Genomic DNA, 15,655 nt, shown 5'->3' with positions numbered 1-15,655 from the left:
GCCTATGGATTGAGAATGGGGGTTATCAGAGTAGTTGAAATCCCCTTTTATTAAAAAAAAAAATTCCCGTCATGAGAAATTTCCCCCCAAGATGTCAGAGAGATGTTTGGAGGAATTAGATTATTTTGGCATCTCTCTCTCCCTGTTATTATAATTATTTGTGACTGTTGATGCTTAGTATGTGGTTAATATAATTAGTAGAAAAAGCGCAGTTAAACAAGAGACTCTGCATTCATGGATCCACCCATAATATTCTGTTTGTAATTATCCAATATAACTGTAAGAATGCCCATAAAAAGCCAACTCTTCAATATTTTCCTATTTAGGTGTGGTTGGAGCCGCTGAAATGTGTGAACAAGCAGCTGCGCAGTAAGTTTGGTATTCGCTTTCTTTTTTTTTTTTCTTTTTTTTAATAGGGGTAAAATAGATGATTCTCATTTATCAAAACTGTCATATTAGTTTAGTCATTCTGGAATAATAGGTGATAACTACGTGGTATGTATAACAGCTGTCGCTCCATTGCCATGGGGGAGCAGAAGTCACCTGTTCTGATGATCAGTGGGGTCCCAGCAGTCAGACCCCTTCCGATCCTTAGTGGTACACCCCTTTTAATGTCATTAATTCCTGTTACATTTGTTGTTATGGTTAACAATGAATATGTAACGGATGAAGATGTGCTTCGAGTTTGGAGGTTTTCTTAGATTGGTAATGAAGAGTGTTATGGATGGATAAGAGCGATCATATTCTGCTCAGGAGCGCAGCGCTCCCCACCAGCTCACCTTCCTGCTTGGTGGGCCGGCGCGCTCCTCCCTGATTGACAGTGTCAGCATCATTAGTTTAAGTGTGTGCGGGCCCAGAAGCCATTCTATTGGGAGAATGGGGGAGGACTTTGTAAATGACCTCTAGTTTAAAGTTGATTGTTTTTTGCAAGTTCTACCTAACCATACCCATTGAAGAAGATTGGAATAACTATTTAAGAACACATTTTTTTCTCTGTTTTTTGTTACATGAGGTCATATTTCAGGGCTGTGACTTGAATTATTGTCGTGGTACAGCACGAAGGAAATAAAAGTCCATCCTGAATATTTTCTGTTTTTAAACAATTGCTCTTTGATGACAGCAGACAAAGAAGACGACAAATGTTAACTGAAATGTCAGTCAACTCAAATGTCACTGCCGGCCCGTAATGGTGAGCAGGCAAACCAGTTCACAGGGGCTCATTGTAGTGCATTTAATGAAAAGATTAGGACTAGTGATGAGCGAGTGTGCTCATTGTTTGGGTTTTCCGAGCATGCTCGGGTGTTCTCCGAGTATTTTGGGTGCTGTTAGACAACCTCAGGGATTGCCTGTTTGGGAATCCTCACATGTATTCAGGTTGTCTAACAGCCACAAATCATGCCGCTGCGGGGACTCAAACATCTACGAGCACGCCCAAAATACTCGGAGAACACCCGAGCATGCTCCGAAGACCCGAGTAACGAGCACCCTCGCTCATCACTAATTAGGACCCATCGAAGAGATTTGTGCGTTTTTAATATTTGGGGTCTTTGTGCTTGTCATTATCAAAAATCTCCCTTTGCTGTAAATATGATGTAAAAAAGTCATTTTTAAGCAGTTTTCAGAAAACCTTTCCCACGATCATTTACCTATTGACATAAGAGGCCAGAATGTAGGGCTGCTTTGTAGGAGTGACTGTCATATGGTGCCATTCAGAGGAGCTATGTAGCTGACTGAGGCTGTGGATGTCAGGATATAGCCCTTCGTGATCAGATGAAAGGGTTTATTTGTGGCTCAAAGTCTGGGAGCTGAGCCTCAGTACCCAAAAAACAGCCCCTTCACATTGTATGGAGCTGTGGTGTCCGGCTCCATTCACTGTTTACTTCTAGAAACACTCCTCCTCCTCCCATCAAACTCTCTATCCTCTTAATATATTGCAGTCAACATATCATATAGCGCTGTGTCTTACAATTGCTCCTTTTGCGTTTCTACCCAGCTGATTGTTCTGTCTGTATCCTCTCTTTTGCTTCCTCCCCTGCTCAAGAGCTGTGGTACGATCAGACCATGTTCCCCTACTGTCAGACACGGCCATTACACAGCGCACAGCAGGGGCACATTTATAAGATTATCTCAGCACAGGAACATTATTTTTGTAACGCATCCAATTGTGGAATTTGTTTTTCCATTTTTTTTTTTTTTAAACTTAAATGTACTTTGTTGGAAAACCCCTTTTAATATCAGAAAAAAATAGCATTACCCCTTGTAATATCCATGTAGATCAGATAACTGTTTGGAGTGATTGTAACCAACTTTATATATGTATTTGCAGAACCAAAAAATGCCAAAATTCGCCTGGCTGTGAAGTTTTTCCCTCCTGACCCAGGTCAGCTGCAAGAAGAATATACAAGGTCAGAGGCTGAACGGTGTGTGACATAGGGCACCACATACACCATGCGATCTTTTACTGATCTCTGCCATGTTTCTCAGGTACCTGTTCGCCATGCAGATTAAGAGAGACCTTGTGGAGGAGAGACTAGTGTGCAGTGATAATACCACCGCACTTCTTGTGTCCCTGCTTTTGCAATGTGAGTATACTCATTACTCTTCATGGTCACAGACTTGCAATCAATCTGCAATTTCTTTCCTAAAATGGCATTTTCCATTTAGTTCATCGTGCAAGTGCAGATCTGACTAAACCGCTTAAAAAATATATCTAGATAAGTTATATTAAAGGGAATCTGTCACCAGATTTTTGGTATGTAATCGGAGAGCAGCATAATCTAGCAGCAGAGAGACTTGATTCCAGTTATGTGTCACTTACTGTCCTGGGTTTTTCTGTATCAATACAGTCAGTGTTTTATCAGCAGGAGATGATCCCTACAAGACAAACTCAACAGCTGAGCTTAGCTATAGCTGCTGCAGAGAAATCCTTGACTCATAATATCATAAGTGTGCACTCAGGAAACTAAGTGATACATCACTGTAATTGGGGTCTCTGCCCCTGACTCATGCTGCACTCAGATTACATAGTAAAAAAAAACTGCTGACAGATTCCCTTTAATAGTTTTGCATTGAAAAAAAAAATTCTTTCCATGTCTTTCATAGCTGAAGTTGGAGATTATGACCCGAAGGTGGACCAGGAGCATCTGAGAAGCACACAATACCTGCAGCGTCAGTATAGTCTTGAGCAGCGTATATTGGAGTGTCATCGGCAGCACATGTGAGTCACTAATGTAAAAAAAACCATACTACAGTCACTTTTTTCTTTGTACTTTTTCTGTATTTCCTTCCCCCCCCCCCAACAGCTATCGGTATTAACGTTTCTATGTCTTATCATCCCTGCAGTGGTATGTCTCCTGCCGATGCAGATTTTCAGATCCTTGAGATTTCTAGACGGCTTGAGTTGTATGGGACCCGTTTTCATCTTGCATCTGATCGTGAAGGTGCCAAAATTAATTTGTCAGTGTCGCACATGGGAGTGTTGGTTTTTCAGGTACGGGACATTCATTGGCCAGCATAAACTACAGACATTTTTCTTTTATTTGGGGAGGACATTTCAGTGCATTTTTTATTTTAAACAGATTACCGTACATTTCGGACTATAGTACGCGCTTTTTTCCTCCAAAAATGTGGAGGGAAAATTAGGGTGCGTCTTTCATAGTCCGGATGTACCTGCTTTGGTGGAGGAGCGGCAGCGGATCATAGGAGGCAGGAGCCGGCAGCTGCAGCTAACTTCTCTGCCTGCTGCTAAAGATAAATGAATATTCACTGCCTTCTATGCCTATGGGAGTGGAGAGCAGTGAATATTCATTTCTCTTTAATAGCTGACACGCTGTTAGCCGCAGCAGCCAGCTTCCTGCAGCCGCCAGTCATTCGCGTGTGTCCGCTACTTAAGGCAATGAATATTCACTGCTCTCCACTCCCATAGGTGTGGAATGCAGTAAATATTCATTCCCTTTAGTAACGGCACATGTGATCGCCCGGCAGCTGCAGGAAGCCAGCTGTGGAGGCTAACATTGTGCTCGCTATTAAAAAGAAATTAATATTCACTGTTCTCCACGCTCATAGTCCCGGCTTGAAGAGCAGTGAATATTGCGGCAGCTGTCCTCAGCTTGTAAGCAGCGCATGACGTCCCTGCCATACGCTGCTTACAAGCATGAATCCGCTACTAGCATCAGAACAGGACGCTGCGAGGGAGCACAGAAAGGTAAATATAATGGTTTATGTTTTTTTTTTTTTTAGGTTTTCGCTAAGGGTTGAGGAGGCCATGCATACCAGGATAGGGATGAGGGGGCTATGTATATCAGGATAGGGACAAGGGAGCCATGTATACCAGGATGGGGATGAGGGGGCCATGTATGCCAGGATGGGGATGAGAAGGGCCATGTATACCAGGATAGGGACGAGGGGGCCATGTATACCAGGATAGGGACGAGGGGGCCATGTATACCTGGATGGGGATGAGGGATCTATGCATACCAGGATGGGGTTGAGGGGGCCATACATACAAGGATAGGGATGAGGCGGCCATGCATACCAGGATAGGGATGAAGGGGGCCATGCACACCAGGATAGGGATGAAAGGGCTTTATATACCAGGATAAGGGATATTAAGTACAGAATTGTCCACATTTTTTGCTTCATTTTTTTTTTCTAATTTCCTCCTCTAAAACCTACGTGCGTCTTATGGTACGGTGCGTCTTATAGTCCGAAAAATATGGTGCCTACTCTAGTTGGTACTGCTCCTCTGATTTTGGAACAGTTATTTTCTTTTTCTTTTGTGTCCGCCATTCCAAAGTTATATTTTCTGATAATGATAATGCAAATTTTCCCTTCAACCAACTTGGCGTATACCACAAAGTCAGAGAATCAGAGAATTTCTTTGGTATACGCCCACTTGGTTGAAGGGGGAAAAATGTGCATCAGAATTCATTAAGCAGCACCCATTAAAGGAGGTACTCGGTTTAAAATAAAAATAAAAATTCAGTGTAAGGTCCTTTTTATAGGTCTAATGTTTCCATTTATTCTTATCCCAGGGCATGCTATGAGTGCACCTAGGCTTTAAAGTGGTAGTCTCACTATTGACATGTATGGTGGCATTACCACATTTTTGGCGCTGCATCTAATAACAGAAAACTGCGCAGAAAAAAACTCTACAAAAATGGTAACATGTGCACATACCCTTTGGATGGCGTGTAGCCCTTCATGTAATACAGTGGGGGTTCACATTTATTAGTTCTGTTTAGCCAGGTTTTTTCTTCATTTATTTATCTTTTTTTGCCCAGGTTGTGCTCACAGTTAATGTCTATAGTCAGTTAAAAAGGCATTGCCTGCATCGTTTCTGTATGTGACGACAGAGGCCACCAAGCCCATGTAATGCAATGGACATAAGCATGCAGCTCTCATAGATAGCATGAGCATTATTTTATTTTAGTAGGGATCTGAAAGATGCTGCAGCCAGCAGCATTGGGCATCAAGTATCTCCCAGCGCACATTGAACTGCACATGCCTAATCCTGCTGCTTTCCATAATGGAAGAATTCCGCCCGTTGGCTGACATTGACGTCACAGTAGCTGCATTGTCTTTTGCTTTTCATTACAGCATAAAATGGGTTAAAACTCTATTGAAATCACATGAATATCACCTGGATATGAGTTATGAGTACAACTATTGTAATCGTCATTTTCTTGGTGTTTCACCATATGATTAGTCAGCGTACTGGAAGCCATTTATCGCCCACATTAATCATGTGGTCTTCATCCTCTTATCACACAGGGTAACACAAAAATTAATACGTTCAACTGGTCAAAGATCCGTAAGCTGAGCTTTAAGAGACGACGCTTCCTTATAAAGTTGCATCCAGAAGTTCATGTAAGTATTTTAGGAATCTGGTTGTACTACCCAAATGCTTTGTGTGTTAGTACTAGTGATGAGCGAGTGTGCTCGGGTAAGGTGTTATCCAAGCCACCTCGGGTGATAATAGAGTATCTATGTTGTGCTCGAATATTATGTTCGAGTCCTCGCGGCTGCATGTCTTACAGCTGTTTGATGGCTTCAACACATGCAAGAAGTACCTAACAAACAGGCAGTCCCTGCATGTGTTGCGGCTATCGAACAGCTGTGAGAGATGCAGCCGCAGGGACTGGAACATAATATTCAAGGACGCCGACAACACTCTATTAGCACATGAGCATGCTTAGATAACACCTTATCCAAGCATGCTCGCTCATCACTACTTAGTGCCAATCTTAGAGGAAAGAGACATATTCTGTTGCTGCACTTTCACATGTTCAGCATTTTGTCCTCTATTGTCCCTTTTGTATAAGTGATGGTAATAGATGGTTACATAGTCACTTTTGTGGAGAAATTGTAGTCTTATGTTTTGCCACAAAACTATGCATCACTTCTTATGCTTTTTGCAAGTTTTATTGGCTTGAAGTTGCACGAGAAGTAAGGCATGTAAAGTTTGGCATTTAACCTATTTCTCCACCACCTTTTCCCCTTATCGGTAGGGCCCTTATCAGGATGCCCTTGAATTCCTCCTTCCCAGCCGGGATATGTGTAAAAGATTTTGGAAAATCTGTGTTGAGTATCACAGCTTCTTCCGTCTCCAGGATCAACCGAAACCCAAAGCCAAGCCGGTTCTTTTGAGCCGTGGCTCTTCTTTTCGGTACAGGTAAGCGGTGCTTTTCCATTCTTATGTGAAATGATCTTGTTTTTGTCTGTGAATTATTATTAACCAAAAATAATTTTCTGCTGTGGACTCTTCTAACCTTCGATGAGGAACATCAAAAGTGATAGAAGTTGAAGATCCTTTGATAACATAGTGATAGGTCCGCTGTATTGCCCTGGATTACAGAGGGCCATTTTAGTAGAGTATAAGGTCCATACTAAAACTGCAACATCCCGGTTCAGTTTTTACTAAACAACATATTCAATCTGTATAATTCTTGGGAGGCTTTTTATCAATAAAGTCAGTATAGTAGAAAGTCTGGCTTGTTGCTTCGATGGACCTAATTTGCATCAGTGTTGTGCCTTCCATCACCCATGGATGACAGCCATAACTACAGCAGATGCTAGCTACCTAATAGATCTAGTATTATATGCTCAATGTTATAACTTATTTATTTTTTAGTGGCCGAACGCAAAAACAGCTTATAGAGTATATACGGGATACAAGCATCAAGAGACCACCATGTGAGAGGTGAGTGTGGAATTTCGCAAAAATTGTAGGAAAAACAAATGTAATATGAATGCAACATATCGATGCTACCTGACAATATTAAGGAGCAGACACGATGTCTTCACTGCGGGAGGTTGGTGCTGATTGCAGGAAAATACAAACTATCTGCTTCTACCATGATCTAATGTTTAATATCTGGACTCGTATGGACGTAACTGTACATCTGCATGGGTGGAGCAGGTTCAAGAGCTGAGCCCGCTGTGCTACACAGGTATCATCTGCTTGTAACAGCAGCGACCGGAGTTTGGACCGCTGCTGATCACTTATTTAGATGCCGCTGCTGATCACTGACTGCGACATTTAAAAGGAGAGATCACCGTCTCCCATCAGCCTCCGATGACGTGATTGTGGGACATTGATGGATCGTCATGGTAGGAAGGAAAGACAGAAGACCCCCACGGCTGCCATTTTGGTACTGTTGTATGAAATATCACTAGAATAGGTCACCAGTATCAGATTGTTGGGAGTCTAAAACCCAGCACCCCCTCTGATCAGCTTTTACCGAGCTGCAGCTGTGCCACTATGTGCTTATTGTTTTGGTATTCTAGATATCTTAGCCCATTCTGATGATCAAGGGGGTCACAGCATTTAGATCCCCGCATATTTAGCATCTGTTGCCCATCTAGTGGATATCTTTTAAACGCTTTGTCCAAGGAATACCCCTTTACTTTGTAAGCATGCCATACGGTCCTCCAATTTATCCAGTAGTGGTTTGTAGCCAGAATTCTATCGTTTGCATCATTTTCATGTATAGCTATGCTGGAGTTTTCAAGCATTAGGATCCGATCCAATAAAGCTATATCAAGTAACATAACCTCAATAATCCTAAATTAATAAGCACAGAATTCTGAAACATTTAGGCTATGTTTACATGCAGAGTTTTTTTGCCGCAGTTTTTATTAATGCAAATTAAAAGCTATTTTTTACAGTACTATCATAAGCTATGAGATTTCAGAAACCTCTTGCACACACTTGTTTTTTTTTCCTAAATGAATTTGAGAACTGTAGAGTTGTTGAAATCAGCAGCAAAAGACGCTGCAAAAAATGCAAGAAATATTTTGTGGCATTTTCCTTAACATTTTAAAGTTTTTGTTGTTGTTGTTTTTTTTTGGTAGATAAAACAAACTATATTCAACATGTACTATAGACAAAACACTCATGTAATCCACACCCAAAAAAATGTTGTAAGGAAGAAAAAAAAAAAGCAAGTTTTGGGCTGCAGAAAAAAATGCAGTATTTGAACATAGTCTTTTACAAAGGAAGCAGATTTTTTTTTTAGTCATGCAAAGATGGGCATTTATTTATAGCAGAATTCTGATATATAAGATTTGTGAGATTTTCCATAATATGTTATAAATGAGAGTGGTGGTTAAACTTCGGGGATTCACTTATGAGGAGGGGGATGTGGTTGTAGGATGTTCTTTTAAAGTAAAGTAAATAGGGCAGCACACTGCAGCGCCAAAACATGCAAACTTGAAAACACGAAATTTGAACTGCATTACTGCACTAGAAATATGAAAAATGAGAGCTTTTAGCGCATAAAAATGGCCAATTTTATGTGTACCTGGTAGCCCCTTTACGGCATCTCTCTTATACGAGGTCCTACGCTTGACCTACCTCGCTGAGAATAAACGTCTCCATCTGAATGGGTACATGTAAAAACCTCTTCTTGGACTCAAATTCTCTCTCTCTGTGGAGGGGTATTGGACCTACTATAATTAAAACACCTGAAGCTAGGAGGCAGGGAGTGCACGATCAGAAGGCTAGAGAATACATTTCAAAAACCTGACCTGCACATCCAAACATAGACTAAGTGTGAACAGGTGCTGAACCCAGAGTCGCCAACTCGTATATAGTTAGAGATGCCGTAAAGTGGCTACGAGGTACACATAAAATTGGCCATTTTTATGAAATGTGTTCTTTTAAAGTAGACCGTGGTAAGTATTAGTACATGCTGCTGCCGGTGAATATGACAAGCTCTTGAGCTGCATGCTCACTAGTGAGTACTGTGACACGTTACTTGTATATGGTGGCATTCACTGAATGACCTGCCTGCTTCTTTCTACTAATCACTGGCTGAAAAAAATACCTCCGCTGGTTTAATTTCTTAGCTTAGATCAGGGTTTTTTCTGATTTTGGGGGATGAAAAGGCACAATTATTCTCTTTAAGAACACAAGTATGCGCAGGAATGCTGTTTCCATGTACAGAGACACTTCCTATCTTTGATTTTATATATATATATATATATATATATATATATATATATATATATATATATATATATATATATATATATATATATATATATATGTGTGTGTATGTATATGTATGTATGTATATATGTATGTATGTACACACACACACATATATATATATATATATATATATATATATATATACACATACATATATATATATATATATATATATATATATATATATATACACATATACATTTGGACAGAATATGAACACGATAACTCTGCAGATGCAGGAGGACTGTGTATGATGTAGCCCGTATCTCTGCGGAGCTGGGATCTCTTTTATCATTGCCTGTATTTGTAGTACCTGCTTGTGTATTAACAATTGGGCTTTGGTGTCAGTGGGTTTCTCCTGACTGCGTTGCTCTCTGTCCTGCAGGAGACACAGCAAACCCAGAGTGTCCCCTTGCACTGTGGTCCCTGACTCTCCAAAGCAGGTGCGTGTAGATATACAGCACTGGGTGCCTCTTGCTTTGCTGTTCCTCTGCTTGTCACTTTCCTATGTGCTGTTTCTGTGTTGTCTTAGACTCCTTTAGTTTCTTTTAACATTATTTTTATTAGTTTTAAAAGTTGCGCTGAACATTTTCCTATATCTTTACGCTTGCTTTGCTGCTTATTGTATGCTGTAACTCTGCTGTTTCATCCCCAGTGTATTTTCTTACAAAACACATTGAAATGTATTGCTTACTGGTAATGTCTTTTCTAAACTACAGTATTACTGTTGAGTGCCATGCCTACTCCAAACCTATTTTGCTTAACGAAGTTGTCCAGGTTTGGGCTGAAAGTCTGCTGTCACTCTAAATGACTGTAGACTTCTCAGTCTTCACCGCATACGCACTGCACTCTGTCAGGATTCTCCGGAGCAGGTGGTCACCAGACCGTAAATATGTAATTTACATACAGTACAGACCAAAAGTTTGGACACACCTTCTTCCTTCAACCTTAATAACTATGTTACTTTGAAGAACCTAGAATATAAGACATAATTTCAGTTGTTTCACACTTTTTTGTTAAGTATATAATTCCACATGTGTTAATTCATAGTTTTGATACCTTCAGTGTGAATGTACAATTTTCATAGTCATGAGAATACAGAAAAATCTTTAAATGAGAAGGTGTGTCCAAACTTTTGGTCTGTACTGTACTTCCAGCAACATTCCATCTAGATGTGCACAGCTTCACTCAATGTAAGTGAAATGAGCGAGACCACACACATCTAGTCAGCACGTGAACGCATGTATGCAAATTGCAAACTTGCGGATATGTAATAGCCGGTTCTTGCCAACGGCATCGGAAAATCCTAACTGCATATGGTGCGCAAGTTGTGAGGATTCAGAAGCCTTTCATCATAAACCTGGACAACCCTTTTACAGTTTGACATTATTTGCTAATCCTCTACCAGTTTACAATTTTGATTTCTAACCCTATGGTCTCTGGGTGCTGAGCAGAAAGTATACATGATAGGGTTGAGCAGTAAATGACTTGACTTTTCTGTAGGTTTATGCCAACATTTCTACCTCTTGTTTTCTTTCAGATCATCGCTTTCTCTGAGAGTGTGAAGACCCCTATTTCACCATCCTCTCTTATCCTGTCCCCTCAGTCTTTTTTTAATCCTCCCCCCTCACCCCTGCCAAAAGCAGCAACCAGAAATGAGAACATATCTGCTTCTCCACGGCAGGAGGAACCTGGCAGAGGAGCTCTGGAGAATGCTGGATCTTCAGTTCACTCACCATTACAAGGTCTATACCCCAACCCCAACCCCTCCTTCCAGAATGAACAGGACCAAGGAGAAATCCTGGGTACTGAAAATGTCCAACAGGGTGAGGATGTCAGGTTGTGGATAACAGGGGTTTCTGATTCCCTTTTCTTGACTGAAGAATTTATAGATGATGATCCAGCAGACATCTCCTTTAGTGGAGGTGCTGAGCTGTATAGTTATGGTGGGAGGGTAGATCCACCTGATCATGATGATCTCCCACCGGAAGAGTATTATCTAGATGATGTGGATGAGCGGGATTTTAATGGCAATACAAGGCCAACCGACGCTAGCGAGTTACTGGAAATGAAAGCTCAGGCGAGTTTCATGCAGAGTCTTCTGAGCCCATCAGAAAATGGATCCCTTCTTCATCACCGCTCTGAAAGCAGCTCCTTACTTCACCCTCGCTCTGAAAGCAGTTCCCTTACAAACCTAAATGGGATTCCTTCATTCTCTCGATCTGCTAATCACTCCACTGCCAGCTCCATGATAAATTTTCCAGCTTGCTCGGTGCGCTCAGAATCAAGTTCAGCTTTTCAGTTTGGGGAAATACTGGACCAACTGGAACAGCTTAGCTACCCTCCGACAACCACCGAGGACTCTAGCAGCTCTGACAATGACTTTTGGGACTCTGAAGACGAGACTCCAATTGATATGAACTTATTCTTCAGCAATCCATTGACACAATATACCAATTTTAATCAACTTGGGTTGCAGGATAAGAAGGAAGTCCCTGATGTCTAATAATGAGGTTGACCATCTGACATCCAGAACGAGCACTTTCATCTGGAGGTTTAACTCCTAGGGATACATACTCCATTGGTTTTGCTGGAGGATATTATCTTCATCAACTTGTTGGATCGTGATTTCAGTCTTGTTAATTTTCAGGCCGTAATAGATGGACACAGCAAGGATTGTTTCCTTGGAGTAGAACATCAGTCAGTATTGTCACTCTGGACATGTTTACCTCACAAATGATCACTATGGAAATTGATCAAATCTGATCTTAATTGGAAGTGAGGGAAGATCAGAGACCGTAATGATTTTGGCTTCGGTAAAATGTACTAACGTGAAGAATGACCATGTTTTTCTCCTTGGTCATTCAGCACCACTAGTCACATCATGATGCACCAGATCTTCTCTTTTTGTAGACTTCTTTTAGGTTCGATTTTGTCACCTTATCAAGTCATTAACACATTGAGGTTTTACTTCACACGTTCTCTAAGGATTACTAAACAAAGTGACAGCATGGCATTCTTTTCACCACCTCCTTGTAAATAACACTTTCCATCTGCATTAATTTGCTAACCAATACTATTTAGCACCGCCACTAATTGTTGTGTATATATGGCATAATGGTCAGTACTCTAACACTAGGCTTATCGGTGACATAGAATATGCACCAGCTCTTTAGAGCAAGGGCTTTTCATCTGTTAATGCTGAGGTCTTTAATTTGCTGGGTTTTTATCTCTTGGTCTTGTAGAGATTTTAATCCTAAGGAACTAACACTTCTTGCCTGCCAATATCTTCTTTGACATCACTTTTCTTCTTGTTTTGCCTTTCTTTTGCTTAAAATATTAACTTGAAGCTATTTTGAAGCATCCTCTACTTTTGCTAATTGCTAGCCCAATTGGAGTTTTTGTCAAACACATACCCATCGTTGGTTGGTTTGTAGATGCTCCTTTTTCTTGGCGGTACTACATGGAGTGTGAAAGAAAAAAAAAAGTAGGGTTTATTGACCCCGAAGACAGTTGTGGGTTATTGATTGACCACTGAGGACGTTTCTTCAAAGTCTTTCTCCAATACAAAATCATAATATTTGGTATCCTATTCTTACTCTAAGTAAAATTTTATGGACTCTTTTTAATTTTTATAATATATTGGTTCGATAATGTTTTTAAATATAACGATTTGGACTTGGACTATAATAGTTTATGAAGCTAACATCAACTAAGTGAAGAGAGCAGCCAATCCTGGAAACTCTTCAGTTTTAGGAAATTCTAACCATAAAGGAATAAAGTTCTTATTACAGCACTCACCAAATCTTACTTGGTCATGTTACATGACCCAGGTGTGCGCTTTTTGAGGTTATGATAACACTAATGATGGTATTTAATAGTATCGTTGGAATCTGAATTTATGTATGTTTTCATATGAGATCTATATATTATCTCAGCTCGGCTTATGATCATTTTGGTGATCATCCACACGTTTATGTAACCAATTGAGCCCTACCAAACAAATCTAGCTTATGTAGATCAATCTCAGTGTCATGGAAGTCATCTTCAGACTCCAGTCTTGTATAACCTTTCAATTGCCTGCTATTATGTGATTTTAAAGGCACTAAAAATCAGGTGTGACGGTTGTATGGGGGATCTATCAGCCATCTGTTATTTTCCAATTGTGCCTTGAGAGATGTAATGTTGTTTTTGCCTTTTTTTTGTTCATGTGTCTGTACATTCAGTGATAAAAGGTGCCAATGTACCCGCAGGAAAGGGGTTTTTACAAGTGCAACTATTCTGTTATTGATCTGATTTTGTTAACCTGTTTAATACCAATTGTTTCTGCAATAAAACAAGGAGTGCTGGAGCTCTCCGTTTTACACTTTTATGTGATTAGTAATATTATTATTCATTATAACCTGTGTGGTTTAGAGAGCAACATCATTCAATAATCTATCCAAAATAGGCCCAGGCCAGCAATATATTGCTGAAATCTCGAATACCATTCATACCCAGTTGGTTTCAGTGGAGATGATGTGCAGTTATATGTTGGTGCTTTCCAATTAGAGCACTCCACCGATAACTTCTGGCCTATGAATGTGATAAAGAAGCAAATAATTGAGCATGTTAATTACCAGTAAATACCTATGTGTTAATTGGCTTCGTATAAACGGTTTTAAGATTTAGTATAAAGTGGGTGCCAGTGTCACAATAACCTCACAAGAGCGAGTGCCGACACTGCGGGAACAGGCCGCCATGGGAAGTGAGTATGAGCTTTGTTATTTTATTGGGGTCAAGCGTGGGCTATGAGAAGGGGTTGTCCAAATAGTGGACAACTTCTTTAAACTACCCTCTTACGCCCATCCCCTGTGCACGTTATGGCCGATAAAGAATTAAACATGAAATGCCGTAGGAATATCCTAAACTGTAAATAAACTATATTTGTATAGGTTTGTTAATATTTCAATATATACAGTACTGACCAAAAGTTTGGACACACCTTCTCATGTAAAGATTTTTCTGTATTTTCATGACTATGAAAATTGTACATTCACACTGAGGGCATCAAAACAGTAAATGAACACATGTGGAATTATATACTTGACAAAAAAGTGTGAAACAACTGAAAATATGTCTTAGTTCTAGGTTCTTCAAAGTAGTCACCTTTTGCTTTGATGACTGCTTTGCACACTCTTGGCATTCTCTTGATGAGCTTCAAGAGGTAGTCACCCGGAATGATTTTCAATTCACAGGTGTGCCCTGTCAGGTTTAATAAGTGGGATTTATTGCCTTATAAATGGGGTTGTGACCATCAGTTGTGTTGAGCAGAAGTCTGGTGAATACACAGCTGATAGTCCTACTGAATAGACTGTTAGAATTTGTATTATGGCAAGAAAAAAGCAGCTAAGTAAAGAAAAACGAGTGGCCATCATTACTTTAAGAAATGAAGGTCAGTCAGTCCGAAAAATTGGGAAAACTTTGAAAGTGTCCACCAGTGCAGTGCAGTGCAGTGGCAAAAACCATCAAGCTCTACAAAGAAACTGGCTCACATGAGGACCGCCCCAGGAAAGGAAGACCAAGAGTCACCTCTGCTTCTGAGGATAAGTTTATTCGAGTCACCAGCCTCAGAAATCGTAGGTTAACAGCAGCTCAGATTAGAGACCAGGTCAATGCCACACAGAGTTCTAGCAGCAGACACATCTCTACAACAACTGTTAAGAGGAGACTTTGTGCATCAGGCCTTCATGGTAAAATAGCTGCTAGGAAACAACTGCTAAGGACAGGCAACAAGCAGAAGAGACTTGTTTGGGCTAGAGAACAAAAGGAATGGACATGAGACCAAAGCACAGATTTCCACTGGTGAGGAGTCCAAATTTAAGCTCTTTGGTTCCAACCACCGTGTCTTTGTGCGACGCAGAAAAGGTGAACGGATGGACTCTACATGCCTGGTTCCCACCGTGAAGCATGGAGCAGGAGGTGTGATGGTGTGGGGGTGCTTTGCTGGTGACACTGTAGGGGATTTATTCAAAATTGAAGGCATACTGAACCAGCATGGCTACCACAGCATCTTGCCGCGGCATGCTATTCCATCCTGTTTGCGTTCAGTTGGACCATCATTTATTTTTCAACAGGACAAATGACCCCAAACACACCTCCAGGCTTTGTAAGGGCTAT

General features: G+C 40.6%; 1 protein-coding gene across 1 annotated transcript in view; it reads left to right on the top strand.

Moving 5' to 3' along the window:
* Window positions 1-15,655, top strand: part of FARP2 (FERM, ARH/RhoGEF and pleckstrin domain protein 2) — a 135,956-nt gene that overhangs the window by 66,946 nt on the left and 53,355 nt on the right. The window contains exons 4-13 of the mRNA XM_069726779.1: window positions 327-369; window positions 2,327-2,405; window positions 2,485-2,582; window positions 3,103-3,217; window positions 3,343-3,490; window positions 5,773-5,868; window positions 6,510-6,673; window positions 7,133-7,201; window positions 9,882-9,939; window positions 11,037-12,000. Coding sequence (XP_069582880.1) covers window positions 327-369; window positions 2,327-2,405; window positions 2,485-2,582; window positions 3,103-3,217; window positions 3,343-3,490; window positions 5,773-5,868; window positions 6,510-6,673; window positions 7,133-7,201; window positions 9,882-9,939; window positions 11,037-12,000 — 1,834 coding nt within the window. The remainder of the gene's footprint in view (window positions 1-326; window positions 370-2,326; window positions 2,406-2,484; window positions 2,583-3,102; window positions 3,218-3,342; window positions 3,491-5,772; window positions 5,869-6,509; window positions 6,674-7,132; window positions 7,202-9,881; window positions 9,940-11,036; window positions 12,001-15,655) is intronic.

This window comes from Ranitomeya imitator, chromosome 5, assembly GCF_032444005.1.
Source record: "Ranitomeya imitator isolate aRanImi1 chromosome 5, aRanImi1.pri, whole genome shotgun sequence".
NCBI classification, from domain to species: domain Eukaryota; kingdom Metazoa; phylum Chordata; class Amphibia; order Anura; family Dendrobatidae; genus Ranitomeya; species Ranitomeya imitator.
The sequence above is the reverse complement of the archived record's forward strand: the minus strand, read 5'-3'. Positions and strand labels throughout refer to the sequence as shown.